This window comes from Peromyscus californicus, unplaced genomic scaffold (genome assembly GCF_007827085.1).
Source record: "Peromyscus californicus insignis strain IS unplaced genomic scaffold, ASM782708v3 Scaffold_19__1_contigs__length_69161282, whole genome shotgun sequence".
Lineage (NCBI taxonomy): Eukaryota > Metazoa > Chordata > Mammalia > Rodentia > Cricetidae > Peromyscus > Peromyscus californicus.
In genome coordinates this window covers 6025408-6037848 of record NW_026294491.1, presented here as the reverse complement: position 1 = coordinate 6037848, position 12441 = coordinate 6025408, and the positions used below count along the sequence as shown (strand labels likewise).

The following is a 12441-nucleotide window of genomic DNA, read 5'->3' as shown; positions in this document are numbered from 1 at the left end:
CCCGTGGGGAGGAGTGACCGGGGTGGGAGTATCCTGCAGGAGCAGTGACTTCCCTACTGGATAAGCGTATTCTTAGGGAGAGTTGGAAGGCCTGCAGCAGGCCTTCTGAGACTGTCTCCTAAGGAGGCAGTGGTACCCTGAACTGTCCCTTCGGCAGCTCTTGTCACTGCCGGCCCCCAGAAGCCTGGAAGCCATGGCTTCCCATGTGAAAGAAGACTCTCAGAGCCTCAAGGCTTCTGGGTGCGGGCCTCTCATCCTCTGTTGAAGACTGTTCAGTCCCTGCCGACATGTCCCCCTCCCTGTCCCTCTGACAGCCTGTGCTCCTGAAACCTCCCTGATCCCATACTCCTGATCTCGGATAAACATTTTCATGGACGGATCTGCAGGCTGCCAGCAGATGCCCCTGCTGGGTAAGTCAGGAAGAGCCACAGAGAAATCAGGCTAGGCTTGGGCCTCTGCGGGGTCTGCTTGGCCCAGAGGCTCCCATCCCTGACCATGCATGCCTAACACTAGCTCAAGCAAAAGGCCTTCCTTCCAGGAATGCAGCAGCTTTGACATCTGAAGATCAAATGTTAAAGTCATATACTCTGACCACATGACCAGCTCAGGAGACGGAAAAAGGCCTTTGAAAAAAGTCAGCCCTCTCACAATAAGATGCTTACACAGACAAGGACCAAAATGGCATTCATGAAAAATTCTCCCAACTGGAACTGGGGAGATGCCTCAGCCAGTAAAGTCCATGTTGCATAAGTATGAGAACCCAAGTGTGGTCCTTAGCACCCACATAAAAGCTGGGTGCAGTGATGCAGGTCTGTGATGCAGGGGGCAGGGGTGGGTAGGGTGGAGACAGGTCCCTGAAGCTCGCTGATTGGCTAACCATCCTAGCCAGACTGAGCTTCAGCGTCCACGAGAGATGCCATCTCACAAAAGAGGGTGACGGCCCCTTAGTGACACCCAAGACGGACCTCTGGCTACACGTACTTATGCACCCGTGGGTACAACACACCCAAGCCCATACACACAATGCAACTTTGTAGTAAAGAAAGCATTCATGCTGTAGAATGCATGAACCTTGGAGATACATTAAGTAGTCACAAATACATGATCTGTCAAGAATTTATATGAAAAGTCAAAAACGGGCAAATGAGGACTGAAATGGCTCAGCAGATAAAGGTGCTTGTTACCAAGCCTGACCCCTGTGGTGGAGGGAGAGGAGGTCCTCTGACGCATGAGCCCCTCCCCGCAACAAAAAAGGAAGCAACAGGAAATGTACTTACAGATAGGAAATAGATGAGCAGTTGCTTTGGGCTGAGGGGGGTTGTGTGGGAGTGGGGACCAGTGGGTAAGGTGCTTCTTGGGTAATGAAAATGTTCACTGTTGGTATTAGTTACAGTTACACAGTCCTGTAATATACTAAAACCCATCAAGTTGGGGGTGACCAGTTGGCTCAGTGGGTAAAACAAAAACAAAAAAAAAGCAGAAAGAACAAAAACAAAATCTCAAAAACAAAAAAAGCAAAAAGCAAAAAACCACCCAAATAAAGATGTTGGAGTGGGATTCATGTGTGCCGTGGCACTTAGTGGAGGCTGGAGCAGGACTTGCAGGAGTCAGTTTTCTCTTCTACCGTGTGGGTACAGGGACTTGAACTCAGGTCACTGACCTGACCGCAAGCCCCTTTACCCATGAGCCATCTCACTGGCCCCCAGTTGTATAGTTTAAATGGGTGACCTCTGTATCTTAGTATATTGAGAGGAACAGCCTTGATAGGTCAGTACCGGCCAGGACCTCCCTAGCCCCAGGTCACCGCCTCTCATTTGTTGCCTTTTGCCCTTGTTTTCCTGGCCCACAGCACTTCTGGACCACTCTACTCTGATCCCCAGAGAGGTTTCTAGGCCCTGGGACCCTGTCTCGGGGCTGCTCCAAACACCTAGCCATTTTGAAACCTGTGGCCAGGACAGGCCCTAGCATCACACCCTTGTGGAAATGTCCTGAAACCACCTACATAAGCCCCACTGACAACTTCTGAGGTTGGGAGAGCCAGCCAGGAACCCCGGGCCTTCCCAATGCTCTTTCTCTTTCCTGCCGGGCCGCGTGTGCCTTGGGTGGAGTGGAAGTTACAGGGAGGAGAGGGATGGCCCAGAGTGTGGGGAGAGAGTTGCAAAGGGGGGCAGAAGCAGATGTCCCACGACAATCCTCCTCATGTGAGCAGAGACTTAGACAGGCTTTATTCAGGAGTCAAGGCCACCTCGGTTACCGGCTCCCTGTCTCCCCAGCCACAGAACCCCACTTGGGTGGGGCTTGTTCTTCAGATGCCCCTCATGGTCTGACATCCAAGCCACATGGGCACTCGGAGATGGGGAGCCCCAGAGTCCGCAGACAGACAGCACCCCCACCTCCACCCTGTGGGGCAGGCAGGTATCCTCAGAATCATGCTGTCTGCGGGCCCTGGTGTGCAGTTTCTGGTGAGCTGGACCCCACAGCTTTTCCCTTCCAGAGGGCTGTTAGCCAGGCAGAATCTTGTTTGAGGGCTGGGGACAGGATGGAGGACACAGCAGTTAGGCAGCTGACCTCTTCTCGCTGGGAAGGAGTGGGCACCTCTGTAGATACGCCTGGACTCAGAACGCTCAAGAAAGAAGTTCCCGAGGAGGCAGGCTACGATCCGCTGTCCTTAGGAAACCAGGCACGCACGTGTGGCCACTAGAACACTGCTGAGGGCGGCACCCCACTCCCACCCCCGTGGAGAAGCACTCCTGGGGTACTGGGCCGGCACAGCTCAGTAGAGAGGGAAAGGGGGGGGGGGCGTACAGAGAGCAGGGCCTGCTCCAGAAGCTCTGGCTTCTAACTTGGAGACAATCCAGAATGGGCAGGAGGCCAGTCTCACCAGGCCTTGCCTTTGAGTGTCCCCTTCAGAATATTCCAGCCAACAGCAAGGGAGGCAGCAGCAGTCCCAGGAAAGGGCCCCATACATGACCAGAACTGTGCTTCAGATCCAAGCCGGCCTCTTCAGGGTCCTCTGCACCTGCGGAAAGGGAGGGGCTGTGGCTCAGCTTGAAAACAGCCTGACTCTCCACTCACTCCATGCAAGGTGCAGGCAGCAGGCAGGGAGGAAGCATCTTCCAGATCATGCATGCTTTACCATGCCCCCAACCACTGGTACCGGCACAGGATACCTGCATTCTGGAGCCAGGAAGGGAAGTAGGGGCTGCGGGCCTTACCTGTCCAGGGTGACTGTAGGGCCAGGGTGCGTCCGCCTGTGGCATTAGCCGAGGCAGAGGCACTGGGGAAGCTGGAGGCAGGGTGGCCCGAGTGGTCCAGTGAGGCCTGCGGCCCACCATGCTCCTGGACTGGACCCAACACCTCACTGGAAACAGGTAACTCGGCCTCCGCCTCAGGCAATTCGGCCACCACCTCAGGCAACTCAGCCTCTGCCTCAGCCTCCACCTGGGCCTGGGGTAGGGTCTCTCCTGTCTGTGTCAGGGACATCGTGGGGTACAGAGATTTCGCTGGGCTCACGGAGGTTGCGCTCGACTTGCTGGCTTCTTTGTCCGTAGACTCGGGGTCAGGGATATGTGTTGATGTGGGGAAATTAACTGGCCCCTCATCCAGTGAGGGCTGGATGTGCGTGGTGGAAACGGAGGGGACCTCCGCTAGGAAAGACTCAGCCTCTGTTGCCATGGAGGAGGGGCCTTCCGTTGCTAAGGAAGATGGGGCCTTTGTTTCTAACGCAGGTGAGGACTCGGTTGCCAGGGAGTCCGAGACCTCTGTTACCGAGGAGAAATGTAGAGTCTCAGAGGTTGCTAGGGACGGAGTACCGGTTTCCCTGGAGCTTGGGGCTTCAGTTGCCCGGGTGGAAGGGACCTCCGTCACCCGTGGAGGCGAATCCTGCGCCTCTTCCGGGCTTCTTGTGGGCTCTGTTTGGCAAGGCTAAGCATTAGTGCTGCAGACGGGACCCCACCCGGCCGCGCAATGTCCCACCGGGACGGGACGCGCAGGCCACACTCCTCTGCAGCGGGTGTGCCCCTCTGGTAACGTAACTTCTCGACATTGACCCAACTCCTCCACCCTTCTCCAGACCTCTTCCTAAGAACTGCACGGTAGGCCCCGCCTGTTCGATCACAGACCCCGCCCACCAGCCCAAACCTTCCCGCTCAGCCACGCCCCCTCGCACGGCAGCCAGGGCCTCTGGTTCTCAACCCTCTGTAGGGATGGAAGGGAGGGCAGAAAGTGGCAGAGGGTCCCCACCGTCGCGTCCCGTAGCCCCATCTCCTGCTTCTCAAGGTGGGAGTCCTGAGACTCTAGGTCCCCCCCAGGCAGGGTCGCATTCTCCCAACCCCTTCTCAGCTCTGGCCTGCCACTCACCACAGAGAGCGTTCTCACAGCTGTAGTCAGGGGGGCACTGGGAGCAAGGAGTCCCCTCCTGGTAGGGCTTGCGCCCCTTCACGTTCCCCCTGAAGAGAAGGCGTAGCTGCAGGGGAAGGTCCACACCTTCCTACCCATCCCCACGGTCCCCAGAGGCACAGCAGGTCCATCCCCAGGAGCCCACGGGACTGCTATCTCCCACGGGCTCCCTGGCCTCTCTGGCTAACCAAATTAGACCTCCCGTCCGGCCGCACGTTGCCAGAAGGGTCAATGCCTACATTACCAGCCCACAGTTTCCTTGTCCTCTCCCAAGCCTCTGGCCTCTCAGCACTTACGGGGGTTCATAGTTGCACACCAGCAAATGGATGTTGCCTTCCTCCACTCCCTGGAGCGTCTCACAGAAGTGGGAACCACAGCCGATCCTCTCGGTCTTGCTCCAGATTACCTAAAGGAGGGCAAACCCAGCCGCTCAGCTCTGGGCTGGGTACACAGTCCCTTCCCCGTGTAGCTCTGCACCAGCTCCCTGTGTGTTTCAGGCCAAAACTGCTCAGGGGCGGGGCAGGAGGTAGCATTGTCTACCCTCTCCTGCCAAACACAGAAGTCACCAGGTCTCTGATACACCCTGCCCGCTTTCCTGTGGCCTTTTTCTAGAGGTTTTTTGTTTTGTTTTGTTTTTGTTTTTTTGAGGCAGGGTCTCTCTGTGTAGCCTTGGCTGTCCAAAACTTGCTTTGTAGACCAGGCTGGCTTCGAACTCACAGAGATCCACCTGCCTCTGCCTGAGAGTTCTGGGATTAAAGGACTCTGTCCTTTTAAACAAGGGTGTATACAAACAAGAGTGAATCCAAACGGAAACTTTCCCCATCATCTATCACCTTAGCTAGGGCCCCGGGACCTCACAACTTCCCGACTTGGGTGGGTGCTTCTGAGAATTTCCTTAAGATTAAGGGCTAAAAATATCAGTTCAAAAGGGCACTGAAAATGGGAGGGAGGGATATGGGTGGGATTGTTTTTTATTCTTTGGTTTCTGGTGTAATCATTTGTACAATAAGCATTGGGAAGAGAAAACACTTCCTTTAATACTAATGCTAAACCTTGGTGGAGACTGCCTTTACCCACTGAGCCACCCCCCCCTTACAGAGTTTTTTTTTCTAAAGCAAAAATTAAACAAGTTTGTCTATTTGCTTCATCAGTTTGGCAGATTAGAAACCACAAATTAGGCATGAAAAATGCCAAGAGTGCCGCGGTGGTGACGCACACCTTTAATCCCAGCACTCGGGAGGCAGAGGCAGGCGGATCTCTGTGAGTTCGAGGCCAGCCTGGTCTACAAAGCGAGACCCAGGACAGCCAAGGTTACACTGAAAAAATCCCTGTCTCAAAAAACAAAACAAAACAAAGAAAAAAAGAAAAACGCTTAGAGCAACAGTGCCAGGAAAGGGGTAAGTGGGGGGCGTCTGCGGCTGCTGCAAATGCTTTGGGCCACTCGGGGTCCACTGTCACCCAGGACAGTCATCGCATTCAGGAAACCGGCGCTGTGACACCAGGCTGAAATGGGGTGACCTAGGTTTTCAAAAGATGTGCCTTTTTGAAGAGAAGATGACGGTGGGGGCAGTTTGAGTGGCTTCTGACTGCGCTCTGTGTGCTGTGTAGGTCGTTAGGGAGGCTCTAAGGAGAGGACCATTCTAAAGCCCGGCTACTCCAGCTGGAGCCAAAAAACTAAGAACCACCCCTCCTGGCCCTGCACGAGGCTCCACCCAAACCTGGCGATCCTGCCCGCCCCGCCCCGCCCCGCCCCGTCCCGTCCCCGGATCAGGTGGCTCCCCCCCAACATTAAGAGGCCCCAGCCCGTCCTGCCCAACGTGCACGTGGCCCCACTCGTCACCTCGAGGTCCAGACGGAACGTGCACGCACGTGGCACATCACATCACTTGAAGCCCTCCCCCTGCTTCGCGAGGTCCAGACCCTATCCACCCACCCACGTGGCCCCACCCCACCCCTGCAGGCCCCGCCCATCGCGCTGCTGCTGGTGGCGATCCCCAACACCAAGGGACGCTCCCCCCCCCCCCCCCCCCGTCACGTGGCTCATCCAACCAGCGGAGGCCTGGCCAACACCTGGAGGCCTGAGCCCTCACCCCCAACCCACACCTGGGCTCACCGTCCCACGACGGCTGCCCTTTCTCCGCCCTGCCCCCCGCGCTCCGGCTTGGGCCCTGTCACCTGAGTGTAGTGGCCGCACATCTGGCCGGGATCGCAGGTGGCCGTGCTGAAGTTGTAGTGCTCCCGCTCCTCATACCAGTTCCCCACAGCCAGCGGCACGTCCATGCCCTGGTCGGTGATGGCGAACAAGTTCTCTCCACGCCGGCCCCGCTCCTTGTTGTGCCCCCACACGCATTTCTGCGCATAGGCCTTGGCGAAGGCGGCTAGATCATCGTCCCACCTCTGCAGGGCAGCAAGGGAGGCAGGGGAGGGAGGTGAGGGTGCTTAGAAGAGGCTGGGGGTGTCCCGGAACCTCAGGGGGCCAGAGACTGGCTGGCCTCCCCACCCCTTAGCAAGGTGACTCCCGGCTTTTCTCAGGAATCTGTTCCCCGTGGGTTTCGGCAGGGTCTGGAGAGTGCCACCTCGGGCCCTGGGGCACCTCTCTTACCCCTCACAGGGGTGGTGGGGGACTGATGGTGATCTGACTTTGAGTGTTGTGTGCAGCCTGGGGGGGTGGCGTGGAGATGCTCGGGAGATGTCCAGAGAGATGACGGAGGACTGGTGGTTTGTTCTGGTCCATGCAGCTAACACAGGGCACCACCACCACCCACGGCCAAGGCTCTCCCTAGCAGGCCCTCTTCCCAAGTGCTCAACTCCCTTCCATCGGGTCCCTCCTCCCCAGGAAACTGTCTCTGTGTGGCACGCTGAAGGTCCCTCACTTCCAGTCATCAGAGCCCTGGCTAAGCCAAGGCAGTGGGACCGGGTCAGTGTTCTCCAGGAGGTCGCAGGTGAGACTCTGGGAAAGAGCAGTTTTGCTTAGAGCGCCTCTGGGGTTCTGTCCCTGGCTGGGAGAGGATGGAGGAGCGTGGGAGGAGGCATCTGACCCCAAGGACTAAGGAGGAAGGCCTGGATCCCATTAAATTCTGTCCTTGGCCTTTCCTGGAAATGGATGCCTGCTGTGGCTCTTGTTCAGCCCTCTTGGGGGCCCCCCCTTCAGTTTCCAGAGCCGGACAGCCAAAAAAGCAGCAAGAGTGTGGGTGACCATGCTCACCTCCCAACCACTCAGTGCTCTGGGGAACGGCTGCCCGGAGCCCTCACGGGAGCCTGAACTGGGGTTGGCACCACTGCTGTACCTCAGGGAGTCCTTTTCTCTCTCTGGTCACTCTTTCAAATTAATTATATATGTACTATTAGGTGTGTGTGTGTGTGTGTGTGTGTGTGTGTGTGTGTGTGTGTGTGTGTGTGTGCTGGTGCATGCCTCACTGACGGCTGGAAGGTCAGAGGACAGCTTTCGGGTTCTCACAGCCTCTAGGGAGGGAACTTAGGTGGTCAGCTTTGCTCCGGCAAGCGCTTTCACTGGGTAAACATCTGGCTATTCCTGCTGTGGCCATTTTTGTTTCAAATCACAGGTTTGGGTAGTCCTCTGGACTCAGACAGTAGTGGGCAGTAGGGGTGGAAACTGGGATCAGGGGTCTAGGGTGATCTGCAGGGCTCCAGGGTAGACAGACCCTTTCTAGGGCAGCAGTAGCATGATCTCCCCCTATCACAGTCTGGGTATTGTGGGTACTTCAGCGATGTCAATTTTTGATGATTGAGAGACAAGCTCAGAGCCGCCCCCAGCTCTAGCGCGCAGACTGAGTCCGTGCCATGCCTGAAGTCCCATGGGGACGCCACTGTAGGCTTCTCAGAACCACGGTCCTCTCCCCCTGGAAGCCGGTCCATCCACCCGTCATTCAGCAGTCCTGGGCACTGGGCCAGGCCAGAGCAACAACAGCAAGAATCATGGAGTTCACGTGGTTGTAAGTCACTTGGAGAACGTGGCCACTGTGGTCAGTGGCACAGGCAACTGAGGGGGGCCTGGGAGGGCCGTGTAGCCAGGCTGAGGGTGGAGAAAGAGAGGGGGCTAAATGACAAGGTGCCAGCCAGGTGGGGGCACCCTGGGCAACGTGCACACTGGACAGCAGGGTGTGCAGTGTCTACAGACAGGAAGTGGCCAGTCCGGACCTCAGCTCTGATAACCAGTACCCCAGCTTCCGATCTGTCGGCAGCTCCTGGTTGCCCAGGACAACGGGATTGAGAATGGCTGTAGTGCCGTGAGCATTTCTCACAGCCATCCTGTCAGGAAAAGTCCCCCCCCACCCCCGCCCCCCAAGTCACCAAGCCACCAGGCACAAGCTGAGGCTGTCACCTAAACTTTGCTGCTGCATTTCCCAGGTGACTTGGCTCTTAGCGCAGGGGTCCCAGGCCACCAGAGGGTGTCTGGGGGTGGGGTGGGGGGCTGGACCGGTCAGACGTCTTTGAGGACAGAAAGGGAAGGACTCCCACTTTATCAGCTGAAGCCAGAGCAGGCATCCTGTCCCAACCCTGTCCTCGGATAACATCCCTTCTGCCAGAGTGGCCACCACCACCCTGCCTCTGGCTCCTGTTGCCTGTGCATGTCCCTCGCTGTCCTATAGACAGTTTGTATTTCTGTTATATGGATACCTTCGATTTCACTGCCTGCGGGAGATTCAGCCCACGTCCGTGGATGTGCTTACGACCTCGTTGTATGAATGAGAAACCAAGAGTCCACATGGTTACAGAATGTGCCCTAACCCCCGCGGCTCCCTGCTGGAGACAGCACCTGAACTGTGGGCCCTGGAGCCTGCTCCCCCTCCTCAGCGCTTTCCGGGCTCACCCTGCCTCTCTCCCTCTCCTCCGCGGGGATTTTCAGAGCATCCACGAAGAGTGCTTCCCCTCCAGGTCATCACATCTTGGGAAGATCGAGGAGGAGGCCGCTGGTGTGGGGAGCCAGGGCTTAAGCCTGAGCACAAGGCCCTCCAGCCTCAGCTTCCTCATCTACATGATGGGCTGCTTCTGAGGAGCAGCGTTACACAGCACAAAGGACTCGGTCACAGACCAGAGGAAGGGGTCTGAGAGAGCACCCCCACGAGGAGTGGGGTGAGAAAGAGGGCTGTGGCAGGCCGTGCCCAGCGCCCCTTCAACCCCAGGAGGTGGGCACGCGGCTACACTCACCATCTGCAGCATGTCTGACGCTGGAGGGGACACCTGGGCACGGTAGAAGTTGTGAAGCTCCACCACGGTCTGCTTCTCCCCCTCCGTGAGGGCTGAGGTGGGGCCTGTGGCAGTCAGCAGCAGCAGTGGGAACAGTGTCGCCCAGAGGCTGCAGGAGCTGTGCATGGTGGCCAGCTCCCTCTGTCTCTCCCGATCAGGGGTCCGCGGGGCGGCTGGACTTAAAAGTCCCTTCCCACACAAGCACCACCCTGGCTGGGGTGGGGCGGCGGGGGCTGTGTCTGGAGGCCCAGCCCGCTCACACAATGTCTCCAGGAGGCCTGGGTGCCTTGGGTCTGGACCAGAGTCGAGTCCACTCCCCTGGAGTCCTTGGCAACAGCCTCCTCTCTCTCGGTAACGGGGGCTCAGGCCAGGGGCTGTGAGCTCCGTGGTCCCTTCTGAGGTGTGGACAGAGCCTCAGGGGACAATCCCAGAAACAGCTGCAGAGCTGTGGCCATGGCACCCAGCTCATACCCACTAGATGCTGAGGACACGACAAGGAAGGAGCCTTATCGATCTGCCCCCCCACTTCCCCAGGATTGGGTAAGACGAGGAGGCTGCCAGTGCCATTGAGAGAGCAAGGGAGGATAAGATGATGTGTCCAGCTGCCCGGGTCCCCAGGTCCTGCCCACTGTGATGTGTGTGATAGAACAGAGTCATGGCAGCAGCATTCAGCACCCACCTTGCGGGTCCTCTGTAAGAGCGGCAGGCACGCTTACCCGTTGACCCTTCTCCCCAGCCCCAGTACAGCCTTTTAAATAAGACTAGGAACAGCCACAGGAACAAGAAAGAAGCCGGGGCAGGGGTGGGTGGGGGGTGGGTGGGGGCGTTCGGAGGTCTCTCGTTCTCCTCAGATGAGCTTTTCACCATGTAGCCCAGGTTAGCCGCCCTCTAACTGCTACCCTTCTGCACTTGCAGGTGTCCCCTCTCCATTTTTAAAAAGGTGTTCTCGGAGGACACGACATGTGGAGTTGCACTTCCTGGCCAGTGCAGATTTGTGAACACTCGAGGGTGACAGCTTAAGAGTGAACAGATGCTGGGCGGTGGTGGCGCACACCTTTAATCCCAGCACTCGGGAGGCAGAGCCAGGCGGATCTCTGTGAGTTCGAGGCCAGCCTGGGCTACCAAGTGAGTTCCAGGAAAGGCGCAAAGCTACACAGAGAAACCCTGTCTCGAAAAAACCAAAAAAAAAAAAAAAAAAAAAAAAAAAGAGTGAACAGAATTTACACAGACACATACAGGAAGGGTATCCGAAGTGGGGGGGGGGGGGGTCCAGGAGATAGCTACTCCCAAAGTGATCTGAAGTAAACTGCCTGAAGAAAACTGACGGCCCACAGGGCCTTGCGCTCTGCTGTGTGGCAATGCTCCTGCCTCAGGCATCTCCGTGGAGCTAGATCCTCGCTTGCTCTTTCGTCACTGTGCTGCTCCAGACCCGGCCAGCACGTCTGGCAGCCCGCTGCAGACTTAGGAGTGGAATGCCTACTTGTTTGGAGCCCACGGCCCTTCCGGGTTCTTCCTTCCAGAAGCAGTTCTAACACCCTCTCCACATGGCCTCCTGGAGCCATCATGGGAGGGGACATCTGGCTCCTGTGGGCCACAGGCCCCTTCTGGAACCCTTGGTGTCCACACCTCAGAATAATCTTCCTGGTGTAACACCTGTTTCCTCTCGGAGAGAAGGAAAGAGCCTTAGGCCTTTCCATTAGGGGATTCCCAAAGCGGGATGGTCACATGTATGTCTGAGCTAAGAAGACACACACAGACAAGGGGCTGGTGGAGCTCAGGGTCAGGGCACACGGGTTTGATCCCCAGCACCGCAGACCACCACCACAAAACCAGGCAGGCAGAGGAGGAATTTAATCGAATTAAAAGGAAAATAGTTAAAATCATTTCAAACTAGGAGCAGTGCGTTGTGACTTGACTCAGTAGGCCCCAGGATTGGGGAGGAAGAGCCGAAGAGACTGGACAGGGAGAGCGAGGGATGGTGGAGGCAGGCGAAGGCTGGGGAGGACGGTGTGTCTGAGGAATGGAGAGGAGGGCATGGCAAGGGAGTTCAAGGCAGAGCCTAGGCAGACTGCCCCAGCTCCAGCCCTGATGTCACTCTCCAGCTGGGCAGGCCCCACCCCTCAGCCCGAACTCTGCCCACACCTCGGCTTCTGACAAGTTGTAGGTATTGTAAGAAGGTGAAAAGAGGCCTCGGAAAGCAGAAAGGGGTCTGCTGCCTTCCAGGTTTGGTGTCTGATGGGCTTTGGGGACAGGACCCCATCCCACACCTGGGACCCCAGAGGCCTGCACTCCCCAGGAGAACCTAGCTATGCAGATAGCCCCAAATCTTAAGTAGAGTCTGCCCCTCACAGCACCATGCAGACAGAGGAGCCTTTCATCTCTGGCATGCCACCCTCAGACACATCCATAGCCTTCAGCAGGGAGATGGAGGGCACCTGGGCCAGGCCTCCAGGGACTCCTACACTGCTGGCTTCCTGTCTCACAGGACAGATGGGACAAAATGATAAACCACCTTCTTCCGGAAACACGGGGCTGGGCCTGGATGGAGGGAGGGGCCCTGTCAGGACACAGCAGGGGCATGGAGTGTGTGTGACTGGCGGGCCAGAGTTAGAGCTACTGACAGCTGGCACTGGGGACCAGGGAAGAGTGTGAAGACAAGGGAGCAGCTGAAGGAAGGGTTAGATGTCCCCAAAGCACCCTTCCTCAAGTCCTTCATTTTAATTTCTTGCCTGTCTTGTGTGTGTTTGTGTGTGCGTGCACGCACGCACGCATGTAAGACAAGGAGGTCTTATGTAGCCCAGGGTGACCTTGAACTCACTACACAACTGAGGATGC

The 12441-nt window shown here is 57.1% G+C and overlaps 1 protein-coding gene across 2 annotated transcripts; it reads right to left on the bottom strand.

The window, feature by feature from the left end:
• Window positions 1-2197: 2197 nt before the first annotated feature.
• Pi16 (peptidase inhibitor 16) lies at window positions 2198-10023 on the bottom strand. Of its 2 annotated transcripts, none has more exons than XM_052744471.1 (7): window positions 9568-10023; window positions 6574-6795; window positions 4695-4804; window positions 4360-4448; window positions 3216-3911; window positions 2882-3019; window positions 2198-2528 (listed from the first exon to the last, which is right to left on the bottom strand). In XM_052744471.1, the coding sequence occupies exons 1-6, from the start codon at window positions 9730-9732 to the stop codon at window positions 2907-2909; spliced, it is 1395 nt and encodes a 464-aa protein (XP_052600431.1). In that variant the 5' UTR covers window positions 9733-10023; the 3' UTR covers window positions 2198-2528; window positions 2882-2906. The 2 variants fall into 2 exon arrangements, with proteins under 2 accessions (XP_052600431.1, XP_052600430.1); XM_052744470.1 differs by having other exon boundaries at window positions 2198-2577; window positions 9568-9847.
• Between the last annotated feature and the right edge of the window lie 2418 nt (window positions 10024-12441).